This window comes from Parasteatoda tepidariorum, chromosome 6, assembly GCF_982258835.1.
Source record: "Parasteatoda tepidariorum strain Cologne lab strain chromosome 6, Ptep-v5.0, whole genome shotgun sequence".
In the NCBI taxonomy this organism is placed as follows: Eukaryota; Metazoa; Arthropoda; class Arachnida; order Araneae; family Theridiidae; genus Parasteatoda; species Parasteatoda tepidariorum.
The window spans coordinates 54182025-54208156 of record NC_141760.1 but is presented as its reverse complement, the minus strand read 5'-3'; the positions used below and the strand labels follow the sequence as shown (position 1 = coordinate 54208156).

Sequence of the window (26132 nt, the reverse complement as noted above, 5' to 3'; positions counted from 1 at the left end):
GTAAACATTGAAAAAAATAATGTAAAGGGTAACAAAAATAAAAGAAAAAGGACAAATAGGAAAAAGAAAAAGTGTCCAAAAATTTCAAATGATTCGGAGATAGATCTAGGTAATGGATGCATACATTATCAGGTTAATATCGACGAAAAAATAAAAAATGAAAGCGAGATAGAAAATGTGGACTTAAAAAATGTTAAAAAGTTATGATGATATTTTTGCAAAACATAAACATGACGTAGGAGAAATTAGAATCGAACCGCAAAGAGTCAGGTTAACATCAGATTTACCTATATCTCTAAGGCCTTACAAAACATCCCCAAAACAACAACAGGAAATTGATTTACAAACAGAAGAATTGTTAAAAAATAACATTATAAAAGAAAGTTCATCCCCTTATGCTGCCCCTGTAACTTTAGTCTTTAAAAAAGATGAAAATAAAAAGAGTTGTTTATGTGTTGACTTTAGAAAATTAAATCAAATTACAAAAACAGATTCTGAACCTCTACCTTTAATACAGTCTTTAATTGAAAAATTATCTAATAGTTGTTATTATTCTAAAATAGATTTATCACAGGGATATCATCATGTTCGTATTCATCCTGATGACACTGAGAAATTAGCATTCGCTACTCACAATGGTCTATTTGAATACTTAAGATTACCTTTTGGCTGGAAGAATGCGCCAAGCATCTTTCAACGTACAATTCGTAGAATTTTAAATAAACATAAAATTAAATTTGCTACAAACTACTTTGATGATATCATTATATTTTCTAATTCTTATGATGAACATTTAACCCATCTTAAAAAGATTTTTGATATTTGTAAACAAGAAAACTTAAAATTAAAACTTTCAAAATGTTCATTTTTGCAAAAACAAATAGAATTTTTAGGATATGAATAAGATTCTTTAAATAAATTCCACCATTATCTTTTTGGCCAAAAATTCACCATACATACTGACCATGCTGCTTTAGTTTGGCTAAAAAATGTTAAAAATTTAAAAGGTAGATTATTTAGATGGTCATTATTGTTAAGTATGTATGAATATGATATTAAATACACAAAAGGTTCTACTAATTTTGAAGCAGATTGGCTTTCGAGAGATGCAACACATTCACTTGTCAAAATTAATTGTAACAATAATAATGTTCATTTTTCACATTTGTTAAAATTGGATGAAATTGTTGAAGCTCAAAGGAAAGATAACTTACAAGGTAATTTTGTTGATATCAATAATGTTTTATGTGTACGTAAGAAAAATTTTACTAAAATAGTTGTTCCATTTTCGTTGAGATTAAAAATTCTGCAAATTGCTCATGATAAATTTAATCATCCAGGAGTGCAAAAAATGATAAACTTGATAACCCCTGTTTATTATTGGAATAACATAACTTCAGATATAGCAAAATTTTGTAGACATTGTCATACGTGCCAATTAAATAAAAAACCGTGACAAAAAAGATTTGGATTATTACAATCCTTACCCCCTGTTAATCAGTCATTTGACTTGCTAGCAATAGATAGTGTTGGTGGATTGAATTACTATAATTCAACAAAAAAATATTTAACTTTAATTATTGACCACCTCACAAGATACATTTGGGCTTTTGCATCAAAATCCATTAGCTCAGAAACCTATACAAATTTTTTACATCAAATTTTTCAAAATCAAATTCCTAAATCCTTGTTGAGTGATAGAAACGCTGCCTTTACTTCTTCTCATTTTAAAAAATTTTTGAAGCATAATAAAATTCAACAATTATTGACAACTGCACATCATCCGCAGTCTAATGGCAAGGTAGAACGCCTTGGTCAAACAATAATTACGAGTTTAAAATGTAAAATCAATGAAAAACCTACTAAAACTCCATGGCCTACTTTGTTAAAAGATATAGTTAATACTTATAACATAACTCCCCATTCTGTTACAAAATTTCCACCTGCATATCTCATGCATGGTAGACTCCCCTATGAAAATCCCTTAAAGGAAGAAATCTATCCACCTGTTGAGGAAGCTAAAAAAATAGCAATTCGAAGAACTAAAGAATATCATGAAAGAAATAAAATCTATTATGATCCTAGATTTTTAGATATAGATTTTAAAACTGATGAATTAGTTATGTTTGAAGAATTTACTTATCCTAATACGAGGAAGTTGTCACCTCCTTTTAGTGGACCGTATAAAATTCTTCAAAAAATTTCAGAAACTAATTACAAAATAAATAAAAAGAATATGTTGAGTAAACTAAATTTTGAAATAGTACATATTTCAAAGCTTAGGAAATATCACAACCCACAAATGTTGAAATTAAATCATGAATAAATGACACTTGTTGTCCAGTTCGTTTTGCATAAAAATTTTAGTAGATTAGTTATGTAAATATTTCATTTTTCTTTCTGTTTAATTGACTAAACAGATAAATTGCATTATCATGTTTTTCATATTTTTGTCATTGTAAATAATATTTTTTCTTCTCATAATTGAAAAGATGTTGTTTGTAGTAGGGAAAAAGGAACAATCGTACCACCCTAAAAATTTTAAATTTAATGTATTCTAAATTTTTTTATTTTGGCTCACCAAAAATTTTTTTTGTGGGGGATGTAATACAAAAATTAAATACTTTTGTATTAATAAAAGAATTAAAACTCTTTCGTTTTCATAAAATGTCTTTGTTAAAGAATAAACGTCGAGAGATTCTATTTTGGGAAATCAAGGCTGAAAACATACCATTGAAATATAAATAGATTTATATTTCAAAGGAAGAGTTATTTATAGAATCGTGCCCTTTTTCACTACCATATAAGGAAGCAGAAATGATTTTCCTTAATGCGTAAGGATACAAGGAATGTACGAATGTGCCTTTTTACTTCAAATCTAGGTTGGTATAAAACCTAAGAACGCATTGTTTTGCGTGTCCTTTTCATCATAATGTGATCCTGATAAGCTGTGCCGGAATTGTCCGGAGTCTTGTCCATTCCCCTCCCGTAGGGAGCTTGGACGTCCACTGTTAGCAATGCCAGCCTACATTTAATAAACCTGTTTAGAACGTCTGATGGCTTATGACTGCAATTATTTCAAGCTAAATACAACACTAATAACAGGGTTGGAGCCCTGTTATTACATATATATATATATATATATATATATATATATATATATATATATATATATATATATAATAAATATATATAATCATTAACTTCAGGCAATTTGGGAAAAACCATTTTCTCTTTTTCAAAATTCAAATATAAAAAATTCATTTATATTTAAATTTTTCTCCTTACCAAATTACACCCACCTTTGTAAAGATTTAAATTGATAGGAATTGTTATTAAATATAAAAACACATTTCTATACCATTAGTTATGTTTTTAGAATTCTGTGCAATTTTTGTAATAAACTACATACATACATATACATTTAAGAATTTCCAATAAAATTTTACGTAAATTGTTACAGCCATCAAAAGCTAAATTCCCTCTCTTTCAATAAACATTGAGTACCACAACTCTCTAATCAAGAAATTTACTTCTAAAGCCCATCTTATTCAGCAACTATATGCCACTATGGTATTCTACTTATGAAACAAGGTGCAAAATTTACGTTTATCTTTGGAGACCAAATATTTAAGTTCGGCGAGTAAAGTTTTGTCTTTTAAAAACATACCACAGCTGTTAGAAACATGGTAAAAATGATGCGTACAATCTAAATTTTTTTTGCATTTGTTCTGGTTAGCATTTTTCTTAGTTTAAATTGCTTTTTATTAGTTGAGGTTGATTATAATGTTTATAAAAGATGTATAGCCTATAGTTCTTTTCATGTAACATGAGCTGTTCAATTTATGATTTTATTAAATATATCCAAGAAATTTTAGTAAAAAAGAGTAACAGCATCAAAAAATAGACAAAAAGGTTTATTTGTATTTCATATTCTTGTTAATTTTTAAGTTTAAACATTTTGATGTTTTGTTTTATTTAATATTAACCTTAAATTTCAGTTATTTTGAATGATGTATATGTTATGGCTCAATTATTATACCACACGGTTTATTATTTTTTCAAATTTCTACATTTTTTATGATTTCCCCTATCATAGAATTATTTACACTAAATACACTAACATATAAAAATTTGCTTATCATTTTTCTTTATTAATGTAAAATTTTTAGGAGCAAAGATTTTTGTCAGGCCAGTAATTTTATAACTGTAATTCCATGCCCTGTTTGAAAGAGATAATGATAGATATAACAGTTCCTAAACTGTAATTTATTACCAATAGAATTTTTTTTCAGAGAAAAAATAAGGAAAAACTATGCCTTTTTTGATTGGTAGAAAGGAGCATCTGCTTGAGTAGAAAGATATTCTGTGTCAGACATCAGACCTCCCTTTTCTTTCTCAAGGAGTTCTTTAGAAGCAAGTTCATCAGCAGTCAGTGCAGCAAGCATTTTTTCCAATTTCTCTCTAAACACTTCACACTGTAAGAAATCAGAAACTTTTAAGCCACAAAAATGTGAAACAACAATATTTACCAGTTCAAAATAAAATGCCAAAAAAGTATAATAATGACATGCTCAAATCAACCTTTTCATCAGCTTTTGAAACTAACTTTATGATAGCATGATTCTTCATCCACTACTTCATTTGAAGATTCACTAAGCTTGGATTTCAGTCTGCTCATGAGCTTGTTTCCATCTTTTAATAACACTCTGCAAAAAAAAACAATTTTTTTTTAACATTTAAAAAAGAAAGCAGCACCTTTTCAAGAGCTTGTTGGCAGCTCAAATCAATAACTTTAGTAAATTTTGAGAAAAATTAGTTTTAAAGTTTTTCCTTGTAGTGTTGTTTACAAGAAATCCAAATTAAACTGGGGGACTTTAAAGAGATATAACAGAGAAACAGTTAACCCTTTCGCGACGGGAAGCGCAAACGCGCCCTCATCGCTGAGGCTGGCAGTCTCTCTCGCGGGTGTTTCTCCAGGGCCGGAGGGTTTTTTGCTGTCAAGCCTAAATCCATGAAATTACCGAAATATCAACGCATTGCTTAATAATGTTCTGTACAGTACGTAAATGGCATATGCTTCATATATATTTCTATAGATACTTTATTTACTTAAGTTATTTCTTGTTTAAATATATATTTTATTTTCATTATGTACTTACCATTTAATAACTTTTAAAATTATACATATGAAAGCTAAATATATGACTTAAAATTCTTTTCTAGCATGAAAAACTTGAAAACTTCAACATTGCACTAAAAACTGGACCACAAATCAAAATACCCAATGCTGTAGCAAAAAAAAAAAAAAAAAAAAAACAACCTCCCCTGCTAACTGTAAATAAATACCACATGCGAACACATGCGAATTTAAAGAACCATCATAAAACATTTCTTTCTCTTCCATTCCTTCCTCCTAAAAACCACGTGTCTGTGAGTCATACTACTATCATTTTGAGTAGAAGATCAAATCTACATGTATCTGAAACGATATGGACATACAATGCAATCTTCTGGCAAAAAATGTATTTTTTTAAAACGTTCCAGGACAATGGCACAAATAAGTGATGGTTGGGGGTGAATGAGAAATCGCTCTGGCACACCGGTGTGTCGGCCGGGAAGTGAGGGCGTTTCTTGCTGGCACGTATATGTGACAGTCGGTGTGAGAGAGTTTAGGTTGAAAATTACAACTCTTGAAGAAATGTATATGTTTTCTCCTCAAATATTTGTTTTTAGTTCAAAAATTTATCAACTGATATCACTGCAAGTAGCAAACCTGTAACAAAAAATATACATACAGGAACCTCTGTATGTATTATTTGTAACTGTCAAAAAACCTAGCTTAAAAAGTCTGTTCCTCTAAAATCTGTAACTTGTAGGTACAGATTTTAGAGGAAATTTTCTCCAATTTACAGATATGCCATCAAAAAAAAAATTATACACAGAAAACAATATCCTTTAATTGTTTTCACAGAAAAAAAAACTTATTTCTTCGAATAGGTTTGGTTATAAAATGCAGATTTGTGTACTTATATAAAAAAAAACAGATAACTATGCCAATCTTTCTAAAATCCTCTAAAGCTTGGACTACACAAATCTTTTATGATTAATATTTTTGAACTTAATATTTTATTGTTTTGAACTTAATATCTTAATATTTTTGAACTGTCCATTATCAGCCCACAGTCATCTTGGAATAAAAAAAAAGAAATTTTAATACATCAAATGGTAATGGAAAAAAAGAAGATGGAAATAGTATGGAAGGGACTTGCAACAATATTTATTGGTAAGTTTTTGAACAAAAACTAAAAACTTTGGGAGAAAAAAAATCATGCTTTGTCATATGAATTTACAGCAAAAACTGCATTAAATTTCTTTAAAACTGTTTTTCTGTTATAAAATTTTTAAAAACTCTCAAAGTTAGAACCCTTTGTATGCTTTTTTTCACCATTTTTAATACATTTGTGAAGTTTAAATTCTCATACTTTACCTTTTGTGCTCAGGGGGACTTTAAACCCTTTTTGTGCAGATAGCTTTTTCTTTCATTCAGGCATGATAAAACTTTATTTACTTTTTATAGATAGCTATTCTTTCTTAAAACAAAGAAGCTATATATTGCTATTCGGATATTACTACTATCATGGTAGTTAACTTATATATTGCATATGGCATCAATAATTAAGTTATTAGATAGTTAAATGGTGTAGTTCATAAAATATCAATAATACCAAAATAGTAAATACTCTATAAAAATTAATTAATTCTTAAAAAAAATATTTCAAAAAAAATTAACTTTTGAGATTGCAACCAAATTTTGACTGGAGTCATAAATTTTACTGGGTTTAGTTATAAGTCTGCATAAGTAACAGATAACCAAGACAGATATAATCAAATGTTTAAATTTTGTGGATACTTATTACGATAAAAAGGCATCAGACATGCATAGCTTACTACTCACAAAAACAGAAACAATGAAGTAATAGAAAAGTAATTACTAAACCCTAAGTTTGTTCAAGTTTATTTTCTTACAATAGCTTAGTTACATCACACTCTTTTGTTACAGACCTGGTAACATCATAGAAAAGTTTTCAGGAGCAATCATTAAAAACATCAAGAGTTTTGGAGTCATTTCAAGAGTATAAAACGAAACAAATTTAGTTATATTTCCATGAATAAATTTAAAAACTATATAAATAGAAGGACATATTTAATAGAAAAACATTGAAAATAAAACATTAATAGTTATTCAATAATATTTAGAATATCTAGATTATTCAATTATGATTAAATTATCTTTGATAGTTGGTAAAGAGTAAACAAAACTATATTATCCTCTTATTTTCTTATCAGTTTCAAAAAAATATAATTAATTTTAAACTGACAATATGAGATGAGAAAAGTAGCAAAAAATTGTAGACCGAATAATTATGAAGCAAATGAAAAATTACAAATTTTAATTAAGTAACAAAAGCTCTCTCAGGGGCGATTGTGAATCAAAGTGAATAACCCTGAAAATTTTATGTGCAAAAATTCAATGTCAAGATACCAATTCATATACCATACATGTTTCGTATTTAACACACTTTTTTTAAAAATAAAATTGGGTATGTTGTTATTTCTCCATAAATCACATTATTATGAAGAATCACTTGATTATGAAAAAAGAGAATTAAAATCTATAGAACAACATTTATAGCTGGGTACTGAACATTTACAAAAAGATTTTAAAAAAAATTATAAAAAACAGCAAAGAAGTATTATAATTAATTTGATGTTCATAAAACATAAAATTTTAAATGAAAATTTAAGATAAATTAAGGTTTTCACATACTTAATGGATGAAATAACAACATAAGGTTGATCAGATGTGAATATGTTTGCTATGAGTGTATCTACAGATTCATCAGTTTGGCAAGAGGAGTCGGGAGAGAAATCTAGGTTTTTCTAAAAATAAAGAAATTAAACAAATAAATTATAATATTGTCTGACGAAAATTAAAATTTTTCTAGTTTCTTAAAGGTTTATTATATTATCATATTATGTTGTATAGCATAATAAAGGTAAAAATTCCTACACACTCAAAAACTTTTGACCAAATTTTTATTTGAAACTGTAATCTTGATGTTCGAAGAGTGAACCTTTAATTTTCTAAGTGATTCAAGTTAATAAATTACACCTAAAAAAGTTTTTTTTTCTGAATAAACAAATATATCCTTTTATTAAAAGATTTTGATCTTCAAAAGTCAGTAAAGTGATAGAATAAACTTTTTCAAGGATAGAAATATAATATATCCTTAAACTTTAAAAAGGTGGAGATAAACATAACTGCTCAAACTGCTATGTTCTAATTTTGAGAAGTAATGTTAAATGTTCATCTGTCACTCCATTTCTAATAAAATTATTACTAAAGTTTACGGCAAAGTTGGAGTTTTTGAAAAACTGCCTTAAATATATGAATGTATTACCACGTCCAAAACTTAGTTTTGAAAATAGTTTAAACATATAAAACTTTAAATCTGACACAACTACGCACTAACTGAATAGAAAAAATTAATGTTTAGCTATATTTTTTTTTCAAATATTTAATTTCAAATAATTAAAAATAAACTAAAAATTTATAGCATCCCTGAAATTTTTTTTAACATAATAAAGAGTATTTATGACAACAGTAAAGCCAATGTAGAAGTTGATGGCATACTGACTCGATTATTAAATGTTCAAACAGGAGTAAGACAAGGCTGTGTCTTGTCGAGATTCCCTTTTGTAATTGTCACTGATCAGATGATGAACACAATTCACGATCAGAAAAGAGGAATACCATGGAAATATGACACCACTTAGAAGACCTCATTTTTGCCAACGAATATTGTCCTCATGACATCTCATTTTAACGATTTAATATGGAAACTGAAACTTTTTACAAACATGCTGCCGAAAATGACCTTCAAATTAATTACAGTAAAACAAAATAATGAGAATAAATGTGAAATCCAACAGAAATCAACTACAAAAAGATCGAAGAGGTTGCCTCTTTTGTTTATCTCAGAGCTATCATAAATAAACAGGGAAGTAATGATGATCTTTCCCAAAAAATCAGAAAAGCTAGATCCTGTTTTAAAGGTCTGTAAAATTTTTGGAAAGTCACAAATAAAAAATAAATGTCTATAAGGCTACCGTGCGTTCCACTCTTCTGCATGGTGCCGAATGCTGGAATCCTTCGAAATCAGAAAAAGAAAAACTTGAAACTTTTCACAATAGATGCTTAAAATAATACTTAAAATCTTCTAGCCCAATAGTATAACAAATAAAGACATTTTAACAAAAGCTAATATCCCATGTGTTAATGAAGAAATTCTAAAACGAAGATGGAGATGGCTTAACTAGATACTAAGAACAGATAAAAACAATTCTGCAAATGTAGGTTGCAAGCTCATAAGCACCTGACAGAAAGAGAATAAGAGGGAGACCGAGACTAAGATGGCAATGATACATTAAGGAAGCAGGATTAACTGGATGGGAAGAAGTGCGTTGCCTGGCCAAAGACAGGAGTGAGCGGGGAAAAAAGACTAGAGGCTTTATATGCCAGTTTGGCACGAAGAGGATAAGTAAGCAAGTAAAAATTAATAGCATGAAATTTCAAATTCAATGTTTATTAAAAACACAAAAGTCATATTTTAAGGTTATATTAATAAATTATAAAACATACAATTAAAATTCAAACAGATAAATTCTATAAACTTAAGATAATATATTTATAAAACTTTAAAGGTTCATAATGATTTTGAGTAATAAAAACAAAACAAGAACTATTTTTTTTCTCTGAAAATATACATTAATCATATAACGATTTAGATGATTTTCTCCTTAGCAATTTTAAATGTTTCAAATAACTCACACTACACTATTATAAGCCAGGACCCTATTCAGAAAAGCTGAAACCTAGGACAGAATACTAATTATGAGGCCCTAACATTTTCCCTAACAATAAAATTTATTTTAATAAAAGTTATACCAATAGGCATAATAAAAATTGTACAATATGCATCACGTGTCACAATGTTGTACCTATCAGATATTAAATTTGCCCCCAAAGACTGAGAATCTGATTGGTAAATTGTGTTTATACACGTGATAAGCATATTATGGACTCTACTTTGAACATCAGGTAAATAAAGCCTTACATTTTAGATTGAATAAAGCATGGTAGTTACTTTTTCACAGCATAAAAGTTAAACTTTTGAATAAAAATTAGAATACTGTAAAAATTTAATGTTTCAAGTTATAATCTTGAAAAAAGTGAAAAATTGAAATTGCAAAAACCTTAAATTAAAATCTTTTTTGGCGGACCCTAAAGTTTAGATCATAGCATCGTTTATAGCATATAGCCCCTAATTATAGCACAGGCACTGGGCAATTGCCCCTTCTACCCATGCTATAATAGTGGTCTTGCACACTAAGTTTAAGATAGCAAGGTAAAAGCAATAATTTATGACTCACTTGTTTTCATTTGATTATTCATTTATAATTACAAACATTACTGGATAAAATAATTTATTTATTAAAATGGGACAATGAAATAGCTTCACCAGACTCATTTATCATAATTAAATAACTAATTTTTAAATATTTACCTGGGAGAGACTTTTTCTAGGAACAAGCATTGATTTTTCATAAGTTAAAATGCACCACCTAGTAAATGAATAGAAAAATTCTGATATTTAATAAAATATCAATAAAATATTTTTTAAATGAACTATTTGAAATTATTTTAACCCTTTAACTGCCAACTTACGAAATATAATCCGGCTGAGCAAATTTTTCACCTTTAAATAACAGGCAAAAAAAAATTTTTTTTTTTTTTTTTTTGTATGCAGAAAAACAACTAAAAACCTCGACACAGTTCGAGGTTAACAGTTAAATAGCAATTGGCCAAATTTAAATTTTAAATACCTTAACAACTTTGTTTTCAGAAAATTAGTAACCAATTCAAGACACTTGCTAAAGTATGATAAAATGGTTCTAAACTTCTCTTTTTTGCTTAATTAACAGCAGAAAAAAAAATACCTAAAATATTACACTGATTTAGAGCACATTCTAACTACATTTTAGAATTTTTTTCAAACCCAATTCAATATTTTACTTATACATATTAGCTTATAAGGGCAAAGTAATTGTGATAAATGTGAAACTTCTTGCATCATCTGTATGAAGAAAACTTGAATATACAAAGCATAATAGAATGTTTTGAGCTGAAACGGTGCATTGCTGTAAATATGAAGAGAGATACTCTTTTTTCTTGCTAATATGTTACAACTTTCACATGATTAATTTCGTTCATAACAAATAAAATCACAAAATTAAGAATGGTTATTATTTCTAAGTTGTAGAGAAATACAGCTCTCAATTTCATAACTCCACAAAGGGTGCACAACCTTTTTGAGAAGGACCACATGTACAGCAGGTATATTAAAAAAGGGCCCCATGTATATTTAGTCATGTTAGTGGTAAATATGATCATTTTTATATAAACATTAGTGTTCTATGCACTAATTTTTTTTTATCAGTAAACTTAATAACACATTCGCAGAAAATTAAATAGTTTTAATCATTTGAATTTATTTAAAAACAAAAAACTGAACCTTTTCTTTAAAAAACTCTTTAAATTTTTCACAATAATTAATTCATCACAAAAAAAAAAGAAGATACAGACGAACATAGATATATAGCACAAAAAAGATAAAAAGAAAAGAGAAAAACGAAGAAAATTAGTAAGTTTCATTTACTGCGCATAAGCAGGAAGTATATAGGACTGATAATATACCTTAAAAATATAGAAAAAACATGGAAAATAATAAAGATTAAAAAAAAAGAGAAAAAGAAAAATTATTAAAATTAAAAAATATATCTTCAAAAAATTTTTATTTAATTTTAATTATTCTTTCTCTTCTCTTTTCATAAATCTTTATTATTTTCAATGTGTTCGCTATATTTTTAACTTTATATATGTATATATATATATAACATAAAAAGCTTCAACTAATCTTTTTATGTTTTTCCTTTATTTAAATTTTTTCCTCAATTTATTATTCTAAACTAAACGTTCTTTCTCACGCTCTATTCACACCCTGTCTTTTAATCTATTTCTGGCTTTAAATTATGCATTAATTGATATTTTTGATTACTCCCTTTCATAGAATCATGAGAAAGACTTTACATTCAACCTATTCAATAAACCAATTATAATTATTAAAATTTCCATTATTCCCTAACGCGAAAAAATTTATTTTAAATTTTTAAACCATGTGAAAATTAGTAGTTATAAATGACAAAAAATGATCTAAACGTCAGGATTTATGATGAAATGGGTAAAAACGAAACACGTCAAAAAGGGCTTCGTTAAATTTGCGATTTGAAACTCCTGTGTTGTAATAAAAAAAACTGGATTTTCAAAATCACAATGTAAAACGTTGCAATAACTGCCTTTAAAAAATCATTTAGATTTATGACAAAATCGATACAAGTAATAAATTAGATGGGCGATTTATAACTCACAAATCCTAATAAATGTATCATAATCTTAAAATCACGAGGAAATCAGCACTTATAAATACCTTGTCGCATTTTATGAGAATCATCAATTTCAAGAAATAAGGTAATGGTACTTTTATGGACATGTTTTTAGCAAAAAGCTTAATATTATATATTCATTTTAATTAAATATTATTTTCATCCTTATAAAAAACCACAGTGAAACAATAAAATATCCTCTTCACTAAAAATTAATTATTTGTTTGAATGCTGAATGGGATTACAAAATAACTTTTAAATTTGGAAATATATTACTAGAATTCAATTCAGTCAAATAAAATTCACTCTAAGAACAAAACAAACCAGACCATAAAAAGGATACTGTCAAAAATTAAATAGAACTTCAATATAATTTAAAAAATGAAAGTATAATAATGAATTAGAGAGCAACAAAAAATGAAATATAAATGCAAATTTTAAAGTAAATCATGCTTGGTAACTGATTTTGAATTTTTAAACTTTAAGTTAATTTAAAATATACAAATAAAGTTATATTTTAAGAAAAAAAAAAGATTTTTTTAAATATTTTTTTCAGTCTTAAAAATTTATAATTAACATAATCTATCATAAAAGGTCCTATATTTTGCAATTTGATCTAATAGATACCCAAATAAGAACCAAAAAAATAAATGGTTTACATACATTTTAACTTTGAATGCATTTCTAGACTCATGTCATATTTTTTTAAAAACATGGATAAAAATTAAAAGATTTTGAAAGTTTTGTAAAATAAAATTACCTATCTAAGGCTTTAACAGTAGCTTTCTCATAATTTTCTAACATTTGAGGAAGTTGAGCATCATCATTACAAGAAGAGCCCCAGCCTAAAATCCTGGCTAGATCATTACCAGTTCCTAAAGGCAATACTCCAACTTGGCACTGCAATAAAATACATAGATAACAAAGATAATGAAGAAAAAAAATCAAATACTATCACATTATGTTTACAAACTGAATCAACAGAAGCAGACAAATAGCAGCATTATTTTAGAGTCAGTGCTCTTATTATTTTGAGTTATTTTTGAGTAGACAATTCCATATCCTTCCTAAGTTTTAGAGCAAATTTTCAAATTTTTTAAGGATTACATTAGGTGTAATTTCTAGAAATATATATATTATTATATATGATATATAATATATTTATTATAATATATAATATAATTATTATACTATATAATATAATAATTGTATAAGCTGCAAGTATATAGAACTCATAAAATAAGTTAAAAATATAAAGAAAGTGTGGAAGTATTAAAAGATTAATGAAAAGAGAAGAAAAATTATTCAAATAAAATGTTTAAAATTTCTTTTAAAAAATATATATTAAAAAGCAGGAAAACAAAAAAATGAAAAGATATAATCTCCTCATCAGCTCACACAATTATATCCACAAAAAAGAGTGCTTTCTAATATTGCATCAATACGCCAAAGCAAAATATATTAATACAATAGTATAAGGAGCACTACAAAAAATTTAAACAAAATAGAATACATTAAGTGTAAAATATATAGCATAAAATAAAATGTGAAGAAAAAACAGAACAAAACACGAAACGAAATTTATAGTATACTGAGTAGTGAATTTGAAATAAAAAATTATTTCATAAATTAGTACTAATAAAAAAAATCAAGTTCACAGTGACCAAAATTTGTTAAAATCAGCAAACTGACATACATAATAAGATTTGATTTTGTAAAATCACAATCTGTTTCTGAAATAAAACTTAAAGGCAAAAACACTTTTATGATAAATTGCAGAAATTTTCAGAAAACCTAATTAAAGATTTTAAATTAAAAATCATAAAAAGTTGCAAAACAAATGTAATAATTAGGTACCGATGAAGCTCTATAAAAACTGATTTAACATCTATTAGCTAAATGTTCTAACTTGTGTTTGCACAAACTGTGTCATTGATGATGGGAAGAAAGAAATAGTTTTAATTACCTGTCTATGTAAGTTAAGTTTATCTATTTCAGCCAGAACCCAACTAACACTACCATCTCCACCACATACTAGAATACGGAATGGATTAAATGTGCGGAACATCAGAAGCCTGGAAAAGCATTAAAAAGTATTAGAAATTGGTATCATATATGTATATATAAAGAAAATTAAAAAAAAAAAAAAATTAGGGAGAAAAGACATACTTCGATCTTGATAGTTAAGACTTAAATAAACTTTTCTAAAATTATATATTCATTGCAATTTTTCTTGATGAAAATTACCACCATACATACTTTTAATGTTAAAAATATTTACAACATGTAACTATCTTGTAATTAATTATTTTTAGAAAAAAGAAGCATTTTCTAGCACTGTGAAGCAGAAACAAATGATTACTAATATTTTTCAGTCAACAAAACAATTTTTAAAAATTAATAATTTTTTGATAAAAACAGTTTTGCGTAAAAAAAAAAGGTTGTTTATTTGGATGGGCTGAAAAGATTTTCTTGCTCAATTACTATCGAAATTACCTGCATTCAAAAATTTTTTAAAGGCACTGAAATTTTAGAAATAAAACATACACTAGCTGTCACTAATTCTCTTTGAAGTTTTGAATGGAAAAAAACATTGAGTAACCATTAAAAATTTTTAAACATCTCCTTTACAGAAAAAATTATAATTTAAACCCTAATAAAAATAATAACTTACAAGATCTTCATAAAATCACTAAGTTTGGATTTAAAGAAAAAATTTCTTAAAGCAATAATCAAGAGCTACTTAAAATCAGTCTTGGGTTTTTCGGTAACATATATATCTTTTTTTTTATCATTTCAAATAGTTTTTAATAGGAGAGAATCTCAAGCAAATATATAAAAAAATAGATGTCGGAACTATCCTTAAAGAAACGTTTTAGACTAATAATTCTCACTTGACGAATTTTTAAAACAAGTCAATAAAACTATTAAATACAATTAAAAAATCTTTATTATTTTTAAAATTAAAAGATAAATCTTTGAAGCTACATTAACTATGCAATAATATTTTTTCAACTATATAAAACTTTACACAGATAAAAAATTAAATAAAAACTTAACCATCAATTTTTTTTTTTAATCCAACATAATAAAAAATTTTTTACAACAGAAAACTTTATCCATTTTCAACAATCGTTGGTTCATTTTATACCTTTTTACAGTGTCATATTGGGATTCTTGAATTGGTTATTGCTAATTATTTAATATTACTGTTAGTTATATATTATATTAATAGTTAGTTAATATTAATATAATTTAATATTACTACAGAAATAAAACATCAAACATGGTACTCAAGCAAAACACAATATTAGACAATAAAACAAAATCAAGTATGTCAACACAGATATTTTTTTTCCAAATATCAAAGCAATAATAATCTTATGAATCATAGCATATTTGAGTTTATACCCTCATTTACTAACATGTTTTGTTAAAAATAAAAAATAACTATTTAAAAATATCTCCAAGTGCAATAAGCAATGTTTGCATTGAAGTGCAATGATTGAAAATAGGAATAAAGATATGCTCGTTACACATCTGTATTGAAAATGTAGTGTTTCAGTTGCAAACATTTAATGATTTTTTTAAAAATTGAAGGGGAAAAAAAAGGTAAATGTAGAATATTTTTACAACTTACATGCTTGAATTAAAAGGATTTTATGATTTGTCAGCAGTTAGTTTATATATGATGAGATTAAATCTATGTCAGAAATTGCTTTAAACTAGATTTAGTTTCTAAATAAATACAGTCTTACCCTAAGCTTGGACCACCATTCATGAGATCAAACACTTGTGCAGGATTGAGCAGTTGCTTAAATCGTCTAAGGAACATCACACCTTGATTATCTCCAGATTTTGAATTTACAAAAACTAAAAGAGGACTACAACCGAGAGGACAAGTTGCTTCCCATGATTCATCATTACCAATACTATGAAGAGATGTGGGTGGAACTATTGATGCACGGCATACTCCAAGTGGACATTTAACAGGATATTGGGCTTTACAAGATGCATGCACCTAATTAAGTGAAAAGAAAATATTAAATGTTTTGCAGCAAAAAACATTGAGTGATCAGACAGTGAATTTTTGATGAAAACAATCAGGATAAATTTAAGAACAAAAATGTAGACATGACAAAAATGTTGCATGAGAACATAATTGTTCTCATGCAAGTAATTTTTTCTAATGCATATTCTAGGTCAAAATATTTTTTAAATACATAAAATTTGCATCTTAGCAAAAGTAAAGTGCATATGGTTAAAATTAACTTTTAACTGATGCAAGACGATTCTATACCGTAGTTTACCATTTCTGTTTTTCTCCTTAAGACATTGAAATGTAAAAAATTTCACCAAATATTCAAAAGTAATTGCAATTATCCTTATTTCTATGTCATAAATTTTTGGTTGCTAATATTTAGCTTCTTTTTAAACATTTTCTTTTTCTAAGGTAGGAATTATTTGAAAAGAGTTTCTAAATTTCACCACGCGAAGATAGTTAACTCAGAAATCCTTATTTATTTATCAAACTTCACAATCATAATACATTATTACATAACAATTAACATAATTAAATAAATAGTGGAATACAAAAAAAAGGAAAGTTTTCATTGAAACTTGAAAAAGTGGTTCACTAATTAAAAAAAAAAAAAAGAGTGAGCAATCTTTCATAAATCTTTGTAAAAACTTGGAACTTTAATTCTACACTCAATAAGTTTTAAATAATAGTGATAATAACCATTTAAAATTCATGATATAAAATTCATTCTGAAAATAATAAATAAATAATTTAAAAACCTAAAAATATATTTAGGTCTATTGAAACGTAACCATTATAATAAAAAAAAAGGTTAAAAAAAGGAAGAAAAAGGAGGGAATGTCTATACTAAAAAAAGACGAATTGAATTAGCAATGAGACTGAATTGGAATGGGACCAAAATGTCACGAACTGGCATTTAACATTTTTTATGTTTTCAAATAAATTTAAATAGTTTATCATCTAATAAAATTCAGTTATTACAACATTTTATTCAAGTGATTTATCAATTGAACTATATGGCTGATTTTAAATTATATTGCAGTTTATAGATTAGTTTAAGTTGCTACAAAAAATTGGTTAATTTTTTTTCCACAATGCTTCAAACATAGAAATTAAAAGCCTTAAAGGCGAAAATGAGCAAATATAATGCAAAGCTTTAATGTCAGCCACAACAAAAGTTTAAAAACCATTAAGAAAAGCTTAGAAACAATAAAAAAAATAAGCACTTTTCAAATGTTTTAAAAAACCTTTTTATGATCAAGTATTTTAATATTTTTATAAGTCACTTTTTCGAATTAACAATTATAATTTCATCTAAGAATTTTCTTTGTGTTGATTTAAGCAGAAAATACATAATAAATTACCATAGCTCTGCACCACAGGCACTTCCAGTCTTGCAACCTTAAAACACTGCCACAAGTTTTATCACATAAACTACATTTTGCACTTACAGGTAAATTTCCTTCTAACCACTGATGAGGCATAGAAAGATTCTGAAGGAAAATAAAAGTGATTCGTAAATTATAAAAACAACAAATATTTGAAGAAAAAAAATTCACATTTCAGATTATATTTGATATGATTATACTTACAATATCTTCATCTTCAATGATATCTTTACCAACTGAAGATAAAGTGGTCCATTTACAGTTGTTTGGTGCTTTTGTAGCACATAACTTATGTGCCTTAAATTTGCAAACTATGTGTAAATATAAAAATACAGCAAAATAAGAATTAAAACTAGTTACAATTTTTAGTTAATTAGAGCACAAAAAATGGAAAATTTTTCTATCAGGTTCTAACAAAAAGTTTCTACCAAAAAAAGTTCTTAATAAAGTTAGAAAAAACAACAACATGAAAACAGTATCTTTAGTGTGGGTAGTAATCACCACCTTTGGTACAGAAACTTGGTGGCTGCGAGTACAGAAAAAAAAATGATCAACTTTGTTTCAGAATGGTAAAAAAAGGGTAGAAGTCCAAATGATGGAATGATGGTGGGCATGGTAAAATATTCCATTTGAGTTCGTACAGAGGCCAAACAGTATGCAGACACATGTGGTCTAGTGTTATCTTGATGAAACAGTACCTTCCTGTAACAGAAATTCAGTTTGAAGTTTTGCATTAATAGCAGCATCAAGATGGATTAGCATTTTGCTATAACCTTACTGTCAATGGCTGAACATTTATCAAGATACTCTTTGAGGATAATATCAAAGCAATCCCAGCAGATACAAAGCATGATCTTTTTGTTAGTCAAATTGTGCTTCACAATGCTACCAATCGACTCATCAGGTGCAGACCAACCCCTTTTTCGTTTTGTATTGTGGAAGTAAATCCATCACAATAGACAATCCCATCCAGAACGTTGTTCTTGAATTGAACAGATTAACAAATTTTATCTGAATCAGCTTTAGATCTTGTACATTAAATTTATATGATGCATAGTGTGACTAGTGGATATTATATTAACATTCAACTCCTTAGCTAGCTCTCGAGTGGTAGAATACTGATTTTCTTCAACAGGTTCTTGCAGCCCAGCCAGAGCATTCTACTTCTTGTAAGTCATAGTCCTCGCTTTAGAACTTTTGGTACCAAACCTTTAGTGCAAATGATACAACAGTAGTATTTAAAGCTGTACAAATGATTAGGTGACATTCTGTAGCTGACTTTTTGCAGCAGAACTGGAAGTAAATGATGGTTCCAATCTGATAGCATGATAGTTCCATTTCAGACACCTTGTAAATTATTGATAAAGGTATTTTTTTAAAACAGACTTCACAACAACAGGTTTTAAGGAAAGTCTCGTTTGCCAAAAATCGTTTTACAAAATATGAGCAAGAACACCAAGATGAACTGTTTGTGCAGATGATATTCACAATGACAGGAAACATTTGTTACAACCTTTCTCTTTTTAAACACCCAGTATTTTTAACAACAATAATCGAATCAAGAAGCTAATAGAAATCAAATATTTTAGTTTTAATTGGTGTTGCTTTCACGAAATTAATTATTATTGAATATGTAGAAGTAATAGGATACATCTTTTTAATTTTTTTATTTACTAATAGAATTTATATATAAAAAAAAAAAAAACAGGAAGGTATTTGTCAAATTTTATTATTATTCAGATTATGCTTAAACTGCATTAACATTAATTAGTTAATATTAATAAAACATTTTAAGGAAAATATAAAATTATGTTCAATTCTAAAATAAAAATTAGTATCAAAATTGAAATGAATTTCATTTTTATACCAATCTATAATATATAAAATTAAATTATTAATTTAATTAACTAAATTAATTAAATTTTTAGGGCTAAAATAATAACATAAAAGCAGACTGCTTAAGAAAAAGAATTGCTAAAAATGATTACATCACAGATAAAAAAATAGTTTGTGATTACTGATTTTTCACAATATTTAAACAAGTTTTGTTTCAATCTAGTGGGGTAACTACCACTATAAATATTAAATACCAGTTCACTAGTATATAAAATATTTAACTTGATTTTATCAAGAGGTACCTTTTGATAGATGAATGTTGAAATAGTCGATAATTAAACTCTGTAGTATTATTCTTAATCGATAATGAATCTATTAAGCAAGATGATTATAAATTACTTTTTATATGTTGGGTGGCAACAGTCTGGTTGAAAAAGAACAGCTATGGTGAATAAATATTTGCTAATCTTCTGAATAAATCTCTCTTGTATTAAGGTGATAAAACAACACTTCAATGGCGACCCGGACGTGATATGAACATGCTAATATTGATATGGATTGTCCACATTAAACAGTTAATTTGCTTAATATAAACTGCTCGAAGGAAAAAAAAGAGAAAAATATCTGGTGAAGTAGATAAAATATATAGGGTAATAAATAATATAGGGGTAAAAATGAGCGAAATGCTATAAACAAAAAATGAAGAAAAAAATGAGCGAAATGCTATAAACAAAAAAATGAAGAAAAAATGTAACGAGCCAAATTGATCTAAATATATTAACAGCAAGAATCAACTAGTGGTAATCGCTCATCGAATTCTATCACAGATAAAATTCTGGAAGGGGAGTAATGTGGCGTAACTACCACTATAAATATTAAATACCAATTCACTAGTATATAAGACATGTTAATTTGATACTATCATGAGGTACAAGAGATTACCAAATCGTAAGTAATTCTTTGGAGAAAATGTAGGAGTATAGTCATTTATTCGTCACACAATATTTGTTTTCACTTCTAGTGAAAGTATTATTCAAAAATAAAGCACGTGCTGCTTTGAAAGTCAACAAATGAGCCTGTTCGATTTTATGAAACATTGGATTGTTTATGTGTGGAAGCTTTATAGAAGGGTTAAACCCAAATAAAAGTTGGCAATAATATTCATCTTTATTCTATCGTAGAATATTCATCTTTATTCTCGTGGCAATTAAATAATTACCATGAGAATTAAATTGGGATTCATTACTAAATGTCTCATCTAAAATCTTCTACTACACATGCACATATTTTACCACAAAAATAAAAATTTGTGAATGGTAATTAAGTAAGACATTTTTACCTTCACATGATAAGCCTTTTGATCTCACTCCAATGCCAGGCCAGGCTTCTCTGCAGACATTGCAGAATGTTGGACGAGCATAATAAGTAACACACCAATTATGTTGCCCAGACAAGAATTCATGATGATCTGTGCCCTTATAAATAAACAATGAGATAAATTAGATTGTTTAAATAACTAATCAAAAAAAAACCATGATTAACAGAAAGCCAATTTATAAAATAGAAATGAATTCTTACATAACTTTAGGTATATTGTTAATTACAAATAAAAATTCAGTCATTCAGCTAAATAGAATAAAAATTTAGCTTATCTAGGATTAAGTAAAAAAAAGTACAAAATAATTAAATAAAGTTGACCCCCTTATGCCATAAAAGATAATGAGTCTGCCTTTTACTTCCTTCTATGTCTCAATTACATGGAGCATGAAAATTTTTGGTTATTGTAATTAAAAAAATCTTGGAAAAAAAAATTGGGAATTTAGTTTTTATTAGCTGCTGCACAGCAATCCTGCAGGGTGCACAGCCAAATTATGCAACAAAAAATAAGCACCTTTTAAGCACTCAAAAAATATTTTAAAGCACTTTAAAAAATATCATAATTAGGTAGGGTTGGAAAAAGTTTTTGACAATTGACAGTTTTATCTTGACAAAAAAAAAAAAAAACTTTTGGCATTGTTTTTGTCAAAAATCATGAAATTTTGAATCATGTAAAGGAATAGGCGTTTTCATATGCTACAGACTGACAATACACTGAAATAGATAGGGGTTGAATTAATTGTGAAAACGTTGAATAGAACAATGTGAACTGTTTTCTTTTTGCATAATTCAAAGTGAAAATCAACTTAGTAAAGAAAAAATCTCTTTTTGAAAAAGGGAAAATTAAGCACTTTTTAAAAACACCCAATGAAAAAAGCACCTTTAAGGGCTTTTAAAAAACGAAAATAAGCACTTTTTAAAAACGCTACGCACCCTGTCCTCATATATTTACTATAAATAATTCAGTTTGTTTACTCTTTTAGCCCTACCTCCCCCCTTCCAAATCTCATTTCTATAAATTAAATATTTATTTTGAGTAAAAATTGATCAATAAATAGTATGAAAGGTCTCGTATGATTCTATTTCTCTTATGGTTTAATTAAGATCTATTAGTGAACATAAATAATTTTGCTTAGTAATCATTCCTTTTTTTTTAAAAAAAAAAACTTTTGAATTTAAAGGTTCATTGTTAGAACAAATTTGGTAAGTTCAGAACCATAATTCAATATTTTGCTTACCAAACAGACTGATATATTAATTACAATTTGTGCATGGATCACATTATGCATGAAGCTGATTGTTAAGTTATAAATCATTTAATGAAACTCTTTAACAGTAACGTACAATAGCATATCAATGCAATTTACACCAAAAAAAAAATTTTTAAAACAGCTAATAAGTTTAGATACCAATTCAAATAAGTTCATCTTAAATTGTAGAGTAATAAGGAAATATCATAGAATTACATTATAATAAAGAAACAACTCTTAGTTTCCAAATACAATAATAGCAAAATAAAAAAAAAAACAATAGCAGAACAGAATAAGAAAAATAAATATTATGGGTAAATACCTTTAAATTAAGGATAGAAAAATATTTTATAGGAAAAACAATATCTTTTATGACTGTTATGAATTGTATGCTGATGACAACCAAAGTAATATGGAAATTAACATGGGAAAATTGAATCCAACCATGTGATTTTTCGGTTAGTAAAAAAGTACCGACAATGAAAAACTGCAACACCATCATTAGGTTTTTACATATAGTTAGAAGTATGACCAATTTAAAAAGCCACAAATGTTTGAAGCAGTCAACTATTTTAGGAATCTTTTGAAATAGAGCCAATTAGAATGTTTATAAAATTGAAGAGTTATTAGCAATTAATACTGTATTATTCGGAAATTATTGGTCTTTGAACAATTTTTCTCAAAATGCTATGTTACAATGTAAAACAAAATGAACTAAAAAAAATATAGATGTTACAAACCTTATTGCACTCATTTTAAGATTTCTCCTCAGTTAAACAAAATGTTTTAAGAGCATTTATATATAAGGTACTCATAAATTATTTTTTTGTTTACATTTTTTAACTGATCCCTTAAATCTTCTCAAGACTAAATATTGATTAAAAAGTGTTTGAACTGTATGGTCTTGAAATACCCTAAAGTAATGTATTATTTGGTATTTTCAAAATTACTGCCGTAACACTTAACACATTTTTTTAGGTTGGGAATGACACACAGATCTAAGATGAGTGAATTAAATTACAGATAAATAGATATAATTTTTAAAAAAATTCGCAATCTACCAAAATTTAAACTCGTGCATATAATTAAACATTTAGGATTAACAATGATAGGGAGCATAGTAAGGTAACTTTCATATTTATATTAATTTTTGAAATGAACAAACCTTTTACAAAAATCACTAAAAAACAAATGAAAAAAAAATAATTACCTCATAAAAATCTTTATTGCTGACATTTTTGAAGGCAGTGATCCAATCTTCCATTTCTTTACGAGATTCAGCACAAAGAATTAAACTTCGAAAAGGAGTAATAACCTTGAGAGAAAAGTATAAGATTAGAATTTGACAGGTTAACATCCCCCTTCCCCCAATATGACATATAGAATCAATCACGATTTAATGATTAGCTGAACATCAGCTAAGACTCAATAAATAAAAATATGAAGGTGAATCTTTATTTTTTAAAAATAAAAAGCAATTTCTCAATGAAAATTGGTTTAAAATTTTAATTAATACACGTACATGATTGCTCAGGAAACAAAAATATAAGAAATAATCTCACTTTATATTAAATCACTAATTTCTTTCATTATTGCATAATAAATATTAGTTTCCTCTTTAATATAAATTTGTAATTCAAATTAAATAGAAAATATGCCTGATCAAAACTTTTTCTTAAACTCATTCAATTTTTAAAATAAAGTCATTACTTATTGCTTTCAAAAGGAAGAAAAATTTGTTTTCTAAAGTGAACACCTAACTAACATTTAAGAAATACACACAAACACAGTTTAAAAAGAAATAATCTCATCTAACAAAAAAAAAAAGATTAAAATGACTTTGTCAAAGCTATAGTAAAGACATTTTATGTATTTTTTATCTTGTTTCATCTCACATAATCTTAAAATTTTTTCAAAAAGATGGAAAGCTGAAAGACTAAAAACTCTCATACCTTAAGAATTCCAGAAACCTTTTTTTACATATTTTGACTGGATTTTTTTATCCATATTTTAAATGTAGCATGACACAATCCTCTTTACTTACCCTTTTCGTAATAAAATATAAAGTTTTAAACTATTTGCAATATGATTCAATATTTTTTTCCTTTCAGTATAAGCAATATATTAACAGAGTATCTTAAAAATGTAAAATGATTTTTTAAAACATCATAAAAGCATCTGTTTAGAAAAATATATCCTTCCAACAAGTATTTAAATTAAATAAACTCTTAAACAACTCCTTTGAGTTCTTCGCATAATTTACTTACGTAACATAGTAAATAATTTCATCAAATCATAATACAATTTATTCAAATTAGATATTAATCAAATTTATGTGTTTGTAAAGATCTCATAAGAACAAATTACTCATTTTTGTTTAATTAAAATAATAAAATCTTATAAAAAAATAAAAGAAAATAACAAATTTAACTTACTTTAAAACTGTGATTTACATTTTTGATACTACATTCAGCAATGCTTAAATCAGATAGATCAACTTCTTCAAATATTGCAGACTGAAAATAGAAAGAGGTATTTATAAGCCTTTTTGTCAGAATAATATACAATATGAAACTAAAATATAGACATCAAAACAGTATGGAAACCATCATTATACATGTTCACCGAAATAGGGAAATCTGAAGCAAACAAATTTTGAATTTTAATATTGTATAATGAAGAAGACTTATTTTTTTCTATTTTAGTGCTCAGAAGTTGTTCTCAAGTTTTTCTTTTTTCTTCGTCTTTAATTAGACAAAAGAGTCTAAATATTTGGCACAATTCATTTAGCACATATTAAAAAGAGTAGGACTTAATTGTCTACAATTCCTTATAACCCAAGATTCCTTGTAACCCAGGGTTACAAGGTAGTTCAAGTTAACAGTTGAATCTTGTTAACGTGAACTATTTTTCGATTCCCCATCAAATTGTTACGGATATAATACTTTAGTTTTAATATGAAATATCTTTTAAGTTTTGTTTAATTGCTGCTTCTGATTTTATTTTTTCCCCCAGCAAATAATTTTTCTTTCTTTTTCGCACTTAATATCCGCAAAATTAGAGAATCTCTGCTTACATATCCACGCACAGCGTGCGTCTGTATTACCTAACTATGTCCACCTATTAGGTGAGGCTGTAAAGAAGCATGTTTTCCTGAAAAATGACCACCCATATTAATCCTTTGTATAATATGGGTAGTCATTTCTTCAATACTCTCCTAAGTTGCTTTAAGAAATTGACATCGCTGAATTGCAGTTCTACAAGCGTGGAGCTAAAAATTTTCTTAAATTTCACTAGTGAATTAAGTTATTTTGGCAACATTTTTCTCTTTCATCTGAAATCTAATTTTGACAGGTGCTAAAAGCATCTGCGTTAAGACAGTTAACCGTACAGCTCTATGCCAACTGAAGTCCAACCTATGGTTTTATGGATGATGTTAGGCCTAAATAAAATTTAATTACTTGCCACCCCATACTATTTAAGTGGACATAAAGTATTGGTTTTGTTTACTAGTAGATAAATGAACCAATTACATTACATGATATTATAATACATGACATTGAATCAGTGATAGTACAATACATGACCAACAAATATAACTTTTTTTAAATGGAGTGACTACAAACTACTTTCCAAATGTTGTTACTATTTCACCACTCAAAAGGAGACACA

General features: G+C 26.9%; 1 protein-coding gene across 5 annotated transcripts in view; it reads right to left on the bottom strand.

The window, feature by feature from the left end:
- LOC107438610 (diacylglycerol kinase delta) overlaps positions 1-26132 on the bottom strand; it is a 99139-nt gene that overhangs the window by 23857 nt on the left and 49150 nt on the right. For all 5 annotated transcript variants that reach the window (XM_087165870.1, XM_087165872.1, XM_087165873.1 and 2 more), the window contains exons 4-15: positions 24896-24976; positions 23671-23775; positions 21173-21308; positions 18202-18308; positions 17974-18102; positions 16326-16588; positions 14534-14642; positions 13328-13467; positions 10632-10689; positions 7832-7944; positions 4610-4709; positions 4320-4478 (exon numbers count right to left, since the gene is read on the bottom strand). In XM_087165870.1, coding sequence (XP_087021996.1) covers positions 4320-4478; positions 4610-4709; positions 7832-7944; positions 10632-10689; positions 13328-13467; positions 14534-14642; positions 16326-16588; positions 17974-18102; positions 18202-18308; positions 21173-21308; positions 23671-23775; positions 24896-24976 — 1500 coding nt within the window. The remainder of the gene's footprint in view (positions 1-4319; positions 4479-4609; positions 4710-7831; positions 7945-10631; positions 10690-13327; positions 13468-14533; positions 14643-16325; positions 16589-17973; positions 18103-18201; positions 18309-21172; positions 21309-23670; positions 23776-24895; positions 24977-26132) is intronic.